We start from the raw sequence: 11,055 nt of genomic DNA on the forward strand, positions 1-11,055 counted from the left end.
GCTCTGACTTGGCTGGCATATGCTTGGCGGACGTAATTGACAGCACAATTTCAATATCTGAACTGCAGGCTACAGCAATAATAAGCCAGGCAAGAAAGGCTAATAGAGGATGGTTGCAGACCGAGCTAACTTTGGACAGGTGATCTCTGCACTACAAGTCGTGGCAGTTACTGGGCTAGTATACGGGATCAGAGCCTCTAACGTGTTTCTACAAGATGCGGGAGAGGATGTTACAGTTCGTCTAGGTAAGCGATGATATCTGTTCAAAGTACACATGCCTAAGGTAACCTCTATTGTAAGCTGGATTTGGGCCGAGGGTGCAACCTGTAGAGATCGGACCACAGCATCTGCATGACTGCCAGAACATTGGCCATCTCGTATACCACATGCTAACTAGGCTGCCCCGCATCCATGAGGAAGACCAGACCCCCGACCAGCGGCTCGTGATTCGGACCAATTCCGTGACTATTCCTGTGCCTCTAGACCATGAACTTAGCTCGGGATTTTTTGACTTCATTGAGGCGTGCATGTCCACTGGTTGCAGCTTGGAGAACCTTAACAATGTGCGTATGTTGGGTTGTATCGGCATGCAAAGCAATGCAAAGCAATGCAATGCAATGCAATGCAATGCAATGCAATGTGATGCGATGCAGATCGATCGGCGTGACTTTCCCTGTCTGTAACGTTATATATCTGACATGGGAGATTAGCACATATTCTTGCGAGGAAGAGGCGGCAGCTCCGAAAACATCAGACCCCTGGTGCAGCATGTGCAGAACAGCTCCGTTGCTGGTCATCACTTGAACAAGGTTAAAGACTTGGACAGGCTTCTTTAGGTAGGTAGGCGCGTACAGCGGCGCGGGCACGGGGAGGCGATGTTGCGAGTGGGGACGTTGAGTTACCCTAGTTCAAAGCGGGGTAAGGTATCTAGATTGTTATTGGTTACCAACTGGGCGGGTTGGTTTCTATCATGTGTCGGCACACACGGTTTACTCACAAGGCGCGGAAGCCACCTACCTACTTTAGTTTAGTTTAGTTTAGACTGATTGAGACTAGCATTTTGAGGTCATTGGTGGCCGTATTATCGTATTACTTCGTATGCTGGTTCCTCAAATCTAGGTAGGTGCTCGTGCATAAATTACCTCATCTACGGGGTACTCCGTTCTTGTTGCGGTACTACATGTATAGTATCTCCTGCGAACGATACAGCCTGCTACTTCGTAATAGACTACACCCTACCTGCAAGCCTCAGGCTTTCCTGATGCAGTCACGGTTCATTAAAGAAGATAAATGGTAAAATGAATCAGCGTCCGTGATGTGATTGATTTAGGGGAGTTGATATGGATAGCATAATAGATAGAACTCGTAAATAAATAGCCCTAGCATCTACGATTAAATAACCCCAGAGAAATATTTGTACCTAAAACCAAATACCATACACAATACATGAGATACCTAACGCGATGACTATCAATTCCCCGACGCATTTTTTTGGTGGTGCACCGGTGATACCTGTAGTGGGGACTGCGGTACTTTCATTTCGTCTTCAAGCCTGTCAACCCGACCACTGACTGTCCCTATGTGGAACAACGCATCCCGAGACCTTTGAGACTCGTCGTCTATCTTCCATTTAAGCTTCTGTATGTCCGCTTCCTGGTTGTGCCATCTCTCCTCAATCTTCTGCAGTATTTTCTTCTCCAATTTTTGCCAGATCTCCTCATTGGTATGGATGATTGCAGAACTTGAAATTTCTATTAGTGAATGCACTTTGGAAGGGTAGCAAAACATACGCGTCTTCCACTACAGTCGTTGCGGTGGAAAGATTCCCGTCGGACGTGCATTTGTGATTCTCCGCCGAAAAACCTAGGCTTGGGTGTCGAGGTACAAGCTCCGGCGATGATTGTTGTTGATAGGCTTGCGAGTACTCTTCTGGCTGGTGGAAAGGAATTTCTGGGCCGGATTCTGTCCAACCTTCAAAATTCTCTGAGGATTTCATCGAGCTTCGTGGGGGTTGGGGATACTCGAGGTGCTGAGCGGGCGCCGTTGCAGGTGCTGCAAACTGTCCTGTGGGGGGGATTTGACTCTGCCTTTGCACTTGCGCGGTTGGAATTGGGGGAGGGGACATTTGGTGTCCTGGAACTGTTCCTGGCCGAGAAACCCCCTGTGGTTGCCGTTGGGATTGAGGCATAACTTGTCCCATAGCGTACGAGTGTGCTTGTGGTTGGAATCCTTCCCCAGGTGGCTGAAGCCCTGATGGCAGATAGCCTGGCATGGCCATGGGTTGTCTATATTGAGGCGGGTCTGTGTATTGCACGTGGGGGGTGTATGGCTTTGATGTGGATTGATGATACATCTTTGTTTGATCTGATTGCTGGTTTGACTTTCGCCCTCCTGGGGAAGGTAAACACTTTCTATTGCTTCTGGTAGGAGGGGGCCTACGTTCTGCGTTCCGAACTTAGCTTCCCCCTACTCAGGCGAGAACCGCGGGCGGGGGACTAGGAGCGCGTTAACCGCTTATCGTATACCTCTGATTCGTCTTCACCACTCCTATAAGTATAGATTACCAGCCGCCCTATGCTTTCAGAATCTAACCTATCAACCACATTCTAAAATAAATCAATATGAAGTTTGTTTTAATCTCAACCCTGTTTCTATTGGTTACCGGGCTTGTCGAGGCAACAATATCTCCTATGGTATGCATATCAGCCCCTGCTGTTACCCTCCAGCCAGGTTCCATTGTGTCGGCAAGGTATGTGGCACATTCCGGTGCCTAATAAGCGTGCTAACTCTGCCAGCCTCCAGCCATCCCCCGGTAAACGTTGCGAAGCTGTGCTCACATTTGCTGATTCTGATTTCTTCCCTCTGCGTGTTGATTTTAAACCTATAAGTTGTTTAGGGTCCCAAGAAGCTCAATTTGTAGTTCCCCTAGAGGTTCCAAATGGGGAGGCATTTATTTTGTGGTAAGTGACTCTTTTCACGAGGTATATACATAAGTAACAATTTTCAGGCGATGTGCTGACCAATCATCACCATCATGTACTCAAGCCATGATAAGTGGAGGTTCAGGGGATCAAAATGCGTTAGACATTAGTCAATCTGGTGTGATTAGTTGCATTATACCAGTCGCAACTCAAACTACATTAGTCACGTCTATTGGACCATCCACAACCGTTACTGAAGCGCTGACTTCGACGATTATTTCCACATCGATTCTCCCCACCAATGTAGTGAGTCCAGCACCCCTGACGACTGCTAATGCAATAAGTGGAAACTCTGCGGCATCTACATCTACGTTAACATCAACGTCTGCTTCTGACGCTAATGCGGTCTCTATCACATCAGGAGCTTCTTCCAACATGGTGATCGGAACAAACCTTGTTCCAACAGCAATGCGATCCATTATGACGGCTTTAAGCCAGGCCTCGGCCAACATGACGGAAAGGCAGTTGAGCTGGCGCATCACGGAGACAATCACAGCCCTGTGTACATCGAGCTAGATATCCGTAGAGTGTAAATCAGTGCAGTTTCTTTATGAGTTTTGGTCAATAGAGGAGTCTGCTTTTATATTTTAAAGTTTAGCTACGTAATGGTATTGAAGTTCTTCCCCTTACCTGTTTAGAGCCCCGTATTCGTGTTTCAACGTTACTATAGATACACTTTGCTTGATTAATTAAGGTTTGAATACTTGTATTGCTTAAATACTTACATCACCCGTTCCTTTTCACTCACCTATACCGACTAGTGTGTCTACACTCTGGCCGTGATTCTAGAATTAAACCCTTGTTCTTGATTTACTATATAGTATTCATCTCCAAATAGGTTCGAGGGTCTCGGTTCTTCGTTTTGGGTGCTTGTATTTAATCTGAATGACTATAGTGTATGTCGCTATTGTCTTTTATTATATAAGTATGTGCATTTGACCTTGCGTGAATAATAACTTCCATCAACCTTCGCATCAACACAATGGCAGCAAATTACCAACTAATCACCGATTATCCTATTCAGGAATTCGTGGACCCAACTCAATTTATACAGATACCTCTAGGCGGCGGCTCTCAAGTATATCCTGAATACCGCCCACCTCAAGCATTGACCCCGACCGAAGACTCATCATTTCAGCACGCTATCAGTCTTCTCTCTGCCACCCCTTCTATCGAGCGGCTTTTATATTACGAGAGGCAAAAGAATGCGCAACTTATCTGGTGGATCTCAAAACTCACAAAGCAAGTGCAACATTCGCAAGCGAGCTTGAGGGCGCTGAAAGAGGACAACAATCATCTACGCCTTTCGCTTAATAGCCACACAAATGTGTGTTCACAAAATGTAAGTCTCCAACTACCTGATGCTTTTCATCTTTGTCTAATACGACTTATAGGAGAGCCCTACCGTCGAGGATTCAGGAGCTACCAATCCATGCCATGCCCAATCACCAGTCGACTCGAGAGTTCCTGGACAAGGAATCAAACGTAAGGCGGAAGGTCATTTGGGACCAGGGAGGCCAATCCCTCGCAATATTGCAGCCCAGCCGTCCACCAACCCCAAGCGTATATTCAGCCCTTCAACCCCTACAGCCATGAACTTTTAGATGGGTGGAGCAGCCGGCGGGCTAGGCTATAAGAAGATTGGCAGGGTGTGAACCTGGGTATTTAGGGTCTTGTTCACTTAATGTAAATTGCTCTTTAACTTCAAAGTCTATTTATACACAATGCTATTTATTCAATTTTCTTTCACACTATCAAACAGAGGAATATTCTTAAGAGTACTAGCTGTTGGTATAAAGTGACGTATACTACAATTCTATACTCTTCGTTTAAAAACAGGCGAAAGAAGCACGTGAGTACGTGATGTTTTGCGAGTGTTGTATCAACTTGACCCTTGCTGCTATATAAATCACATACTAGATATTCACTAAACATAGGGCGTCTTTCTGCCCTCGGTGATAAAGCAACGCGGAGTTACACAGATTTAAGCTTAACCCCGCACTACACCAATAGGATTCCCTGCAGGGTTGATCTTGAATGTGCGTGCAACTGCCAAGGGTTCTTGAAAATGCGTGCAGCCAATTTCCCGGCTCTCTGGTAACACTAAATAGCACAGTATTGGTCTGCCATCGTAGGGGTTCGAATTCTTGGAAATAAGTGCAACTAAATTCCCAGGCCTCTATTTTAAGACTAGACATTGCAGTAGTAGTCTGCAAGCGTAGGGTTCTGGATTCTCGATTATGCGTGCATGCAGGTCGCGGGTCTTCCTCCTTGATCCTACGGCTTACGGTCTGAACTCTTCCAACTAAATCCTTGTAGACCGGCTACCGGATTCTCAATTCCGCACCCTTCTCTAGATCAAGAGCCAGGACCCCTGAAGATGCATCCCAGAAAGATGCCCCCGAAATATTAAGCATTACAAGTGCACTGGGGGCCGGGTTCTCCAATCTTATCGCATTTTTGAGGCCCTTGTCTAGATTTAGAACCTTCTTACTTGAGCGCCACGTCCACCCCCGCCCTTTTCTTTCATACTATGCGAGTTTAGGAACCCTTGATACAAATGCGGCAAGGAGTATCTTCCACCTAGTTGCTATATTGCTAAAATGGGAAGTGTGGATTATAGCTAACTATTACTAAACCCTATACCGTGCTAAATAAAAGCGTGCAGGAATGTAAATTTCCCGTTACGAGTCACTTTTATCAAATTCTTAGATATATCACATGTAGAAGATTTAAATAGTCACAAATGTAAATGAGACAGTAGATGGAAAATTGAGTGACATCTCCATATAAACTTCTGCCACTTCGCTGACCTTATATATTATAATAAAATGAGTACATTATGTGACACTATTATAGAATGTTTAGGGAGGAGGGATTTGCTAGATTGGTTACGGCCAATAATCTAATATTCCTTTTTGGATAGTATAGCTAAAGTTTATAATGGTGTGATTGCAACGTGTCATGTGTTGGGACTAGGACAGAGAGGGGTAGGGATAGCCTGACGGGGTAATTGGTAGCCTGTAGCTCTTATTGCATCGAACTCTCACCCTCCACTCTTCTAACCGCCTGGTAATATGAATTAAGATGTATAGAAGACTAATTGCTGAAGCCCATAAACGATCAACTCAATTGTCACTTAGGATCGAACCAAACCCGACAGCCATTAATTATCTCGTGTCCTCTCTCAGATTGAATCATATTTCACATCCCCTATCATTAACCTATGTAGTATGGTCCTGACATCGAGCATCGTCTGCAGTAGCTCTAAGCTCCGCACAATCACCCAACACACCAACTTTCCAAAATTCCCAAACCTGCCCCTCGAGCTGCGCCGTAAAGTATGGGGGTCGATTCATAAACCGCGATTGGTTACCTTCAGTCCAGACTTTAGAAATGATTCGGCGACATGGGAAATCCGAGTTAGAACAGAACTCGTGCAAACTTTTTTCATCTGCCAAGAATCGCGCCGAGAAGCTTTAATGGACTACACTCGACTTTATATAGATGATACGAACGGAGTTTATATATACATCAACTGGTCACGCGACACCATCTTCTTTAGCTCTCAGGCTGAGTTGACTAAGCATCCTGATCTGATGCTCCGGTTCCTTTCAAATACACTTTCAAAGGCGCAATCAATTGTTCTTCCGTTGGCCTGGATAAAAAGCTCATCGTTACTCAAAATTCTTGAAGCCTTCAACGGACTGCAATGTTTGGGACTTCTTGACAATCGCTTCGCGGTCGGGAGGCATAGCGATAAATCCTTGAATTTAAACGACTTCCCACTTCAGCGTTGCCAGTGCGGATATGAAGGACATCTTTTGCGCGAGCATGCCAACATCTTGTGTCACTTGTCTCATCTTGAGATTTCGATTGTCTTGGGTACGGCGTACAACGGTATTCAGTTGCATCGATGGAAAGTGTGTCTACCACTTTCTTAGAAGGATGTAGTGATTATGGGACTTGAATGGGATGAGTTTTGCAGGCTACGGGACATCATACAGGTATGGCTGCTTGCCTAAGTAATACAGATCTTGCTATGTCGCACGCCTTTTCATATTCGTTTCGGCAATGAGGGTCTAATGCCAATGGAAAAAAATCAAAGTAGAAATGTCACTTGAAAGCTGGATCAGTTATATTTCATACCTAATCTCTGTTTATAGGTAATGCTAGATGGCATATAGTTTTGAATAAAATAAAAAAACAAAAATGGGCGTTTCTGCGTCCCGCAAGTATAAATGAATAACCACTTGGAAAATCGAAATCAAAATTGATCACCGCCACTCCACCACTTATTCATTTCCCAAAGATGCTAAGGTTGGAGCTGCATGGCGTCGCAGTCGTTGACACAACTTCTCAAGCATGCCCAACCTCTCGATGACTCTGTTCTTCAATCCTTCAATATCGGCTTCATTGCTGTCAAACGCAAGCTCAAAGGCACGTTTCACTTCCCTGGCGTGAGCCGTCTCTCGTTCCCTGCTCTCATTTGAATCTAGCAGCAAACGCAGACGATTAGAGCATATATGCCAGGAGTCAAAGTTGACTCTCGCTTGGAACAGAATCATTGCGGCGAGATTCATGTTAACCATTTGGGATACCCGACCAACGTCGTCTGTTATCTCTGAAAATTGCTCTTTGTTCTTAAGAGCTTGAGAACGGAGGATGTTATCTAAAGCCATTATCCGCACATGATGAGGATGATGGGCACCTAATTTTGAATTAGCGGAAACATTATTATGAAAAGCTCTCATGACTCACTATGAACAATCTCGGGGCTCACAGTACCATCGATATCCTGTGGATCATTATGCTGCTCCTCTGGGGCATTTTGCTGTGGGTCAGTGATAACTATGTCCTGTATTAGTCTAATGCTGGGTATAAAACCTGCCATACCTACTTTGGTGTAAACTATCTTTAGTAGCATTATCTTCTAGACCACCCCTAAGGCCTGCGCGGCTACCTAAAACCGAAATAGAATCAGCTCCTGGCAATTATTAGCGCTCAAACTATCATCGACATGCTTTGACTCGCCTAGGTTGCCATCCAAGGTTGTGATTTGGAGGGAATGCTGCTTAACAGCGTTCCCATTCACATCATCAACAGTTATAACAATATCCCAGACTTGGGGTATGGATGTCTTCGGCAGCATAGTATGAAGAAGGACTACGCTTGCGTCTTTCATCTTTGCGGACATTGAGGCGGTGTGGTCGGTTATGGGCTCCGATATGTGTGAGCACTTAGGCGGTAAGGCTTGCGGAGATTTGGGTATATTATTTTTGAATAAAGGGATTATTATCAATGTGTATTGTGATAAGAAAAATGCAAAGGAAAAGATATCTGCTTTGGTTATTAAGGGGCAGTGGCTTTATAGCTGAGCAATGGGCAGTTCCACGTGAAATACTCTAAGACACCGGGATTATTATAGGTGGGATAGTTATCTAGTGAAATCTGAGTTCTTATTGCTGCGCAAGGGGTAGAAAAAGCCAGCTTATAGGTGATGCAGCGCAGGGGCCCCTGCTATGGAGGCAGAAAGGATACCCCGGGTCACCCACCCACCATATCCGGTCAGCTTTTTATGCAATAAAGTTATTTTTCTCGTCGAGCTGAAAAGTCATAGCAAATAGACATTTATCATCACATCAAATAGTAAACCTATGGAAGAAAAGGCTAAATTTATCAACATCAAACTTTTCACGTGACTACGACTTTCTTGCCCTTTTAATGGCTCTCTTCTCCATCTTCCTTACATCCTCCGCTTGAGACAGCGCATCATCTTCCTGCTGCAGACTTTCACGAACAACCTCCCAGTACCTCGTTGAATCGACTAGATTCCCGCGCTGTAATTCCAAGTACTCATCAAATGCACGCTTTCCCCCCATGGTAGCGTCATTCTCTCCTTCATCCGCATACGGTGTCCTCTCATCAAATTGGGCGCTGAACTCATCTAGCTTCTTTCGCGTAGCCTCCCACCGGGTAATTCTCTCCCTGATGAACTTCTTGGGACTTTGAAGGATGTGAGGCTTGATTTCAATCCTGTCGCTATCAACGGTAAGGTCAATAACATTTCGACTTGCTATAAACTTGTAAGTATCTGAAGTAAAAATGCGTTAGGGATGCATACGATATTCTATCACGTCATTTGTGAGATCAATCATGCGCACAGATACTATTCACTTGTAAGAATACAGCTAAAAGCAAGAATGGGGATACAAACAAGTGTTTTTACGACACTCAGTATCGTGCTCGGGGGTTGGGACGACGATGGTCCTTTCCTCCGGGGTGCTACTATCAGGTGGCGGGGGAGATTGGCCTGAAAAGGCGCTGGTCGGAGGGCTTACACAAACCCAAGACTCGAGATCATCATCACTCATCGAGATGTCGCTATCTCGAGATGATATTGGAGGATGTGAGGCAACGGATTCACCCATGCTTGTCTGAGGTACTGTGACTTCAGTCTGAATGATTGAGGGAGCAAGTGCGCCGTCAATGTGAAGTGAGTTTGCCGGAATAGTAATGTGAGGCTGGGAGGTGAGTTGAGAAGTAGGCTGGATATGGCTCTCGGGACTTGACCACATAGAAGCAGTCAGTACTTCCACCTCCGTCGGAGTTATCTCGCAGCTCATGATTGCTAAATCTTCCGCGGAAAGAGGGGGAAGCTGGTCGTCGAGATTAGAGAGAAGATTCGCATCCCAGGGATAAGGTGACTCGAAACTTTCAGGAGTGGCGGTAGTAGAGCCAACGTCGATGTTCAAACTATGCCCAACAAGATCATTATGGATTGGATAAAGTTCAAACAGATCTGAATCAGATGGTGTATAGAATTGACCAGGCTCAGCTACTATAGCTTTTCTTGACACGGTGATATCGTGATCCGGATGTGAGTCGGGGGGGAGTTCCTCCGTCTCAACTGCATCTCCGGCTGGCATCGAACTTCGATCGCCGATTCCGTGCGTGGAAGCGACGTCGAGTCCTTGTTGGGATGGCTGGGTGTGGTGAGTATTTTGGGATGGCTGGGTGTGGTGAGTACGTTGGGATGGCTGGGTGAGTTGCCCACCACATGTTGGTGTTGTCATGGCTGGGGACCTGCCGTCGGCATCAAATACTGCATGCATCGAGGCAATATTGTCGCCTTCTGGCGATTTGGAAATAGTGCCGTTGGAAAATGGAGATGATTCGAAGACGCACTGGTTCTCAGTGATCCTCCTATCGACTTTGGACTCTGCCATGATTGATAATGTCACTTCACCCAGATGGATAAAGGTAGAAAGGGCAGCAGTTATAGAAAGCGTTTGATAGAAAAGTTTGCAAGAGCAGTCAGACAGAATGTTGAGGGAGGACGCGAATAAATACTATTTCATGGCTGCGTTGTTGCATGCAAGGCACGTGTGAATGACTCCTTCAAAGCAACCGTCAACTCTAATGGGGAGGCTGGTGATTACCACAATAATGCTACTCGATGAGAAACTTTGTACCACTGATAGGTTGGAGATAAGAGAGCGTACTTGGCCTCTCGCCGTGCCCATCTAAAAAAAGAATACGAAATGGGCAACTAAAACAGCAGCTAGATAAAACCAAACTTCTTTGTAATCATTACTACAACATCCGTTGCCCGCGGATATACTTCGCCCCTTTCCATTCATTCCTGTTCTCCTTCTATATGCAGACCAAGGCATAACGCCTGAACAACCAAGCCTAAAGCCGAGCTCCTGAGCACACCTTCTCAACATTCTGCATTAGGTGGTGCTCGGACATAGCAAATGCATAGCACATCACCAGGAGTGCTGACAGTGGATGAGGATTCAGCATATCTTAGGTCCCCAACCTTCCTATTAACTGAGGCGTCCAATGTGAGAGATTATGCTGACGGGAGGACCAGCCAAGTCGCTGGAGTCATGTGCGCTGGAATCGTCTTCGTCCGCATATCGGGGCGGGGGGGGGGGGGGGCTGAGAGAATCAGATTCTTGAAGCACCTTGGTCGTATCTATGTGGAAGCAGCAGTATGTAGCTAGATGGTGAGCCAAGGCTGCCTTAAATGTTGCCCCGTATGATCTTGGTGCGACAAAGTTGGGGT

The 11,055-nt window shown here is 45.8% G+C and overlaps 1 protein-coding gene across 1 annotated transcript; it reads left to right on the top strand.

Annotated features, from left to right (window-relative positions):
* Positions 1 to 2,621: 2,621 nt before the first annotated feature.
* On the top strand, positions 2,622 to 3,497 carry LHYA1_G008585 (uncharacterized protein; the record flags this gene model as incomplete). The annotated part of the gene is made up of 3 exons (XM_031153505.1): positions 2,622 to 2,749; positions 2,796 to 2,960; positions 3,008 to 3,497. The coding sequence occupies 3 exons, from the start codon at positions 2,622 to 2,624 to the stop codon at positions 3,495 to 3,497; spliced, it is 783 nt and encodes a 260-aa protein (XP_031004088.1).
* Positions 3,498 to 11,055: the final 7,558 nt, after the last annotated feature.

Source organism: Lachnellula hyalina (genome assembly GCF_007821495.1).
Source record: "Lachnellula hyalina strain CBS 185.66 chromosome Unknown contig00099, whole genome shotgun sequence".
Lineage (NCBI taxonomy): Eukaryota > Fungi > Ascomycota > Leotiomycetes > Helotiales > Lachnaceae > Lachnellula > Lachnellula hyalina.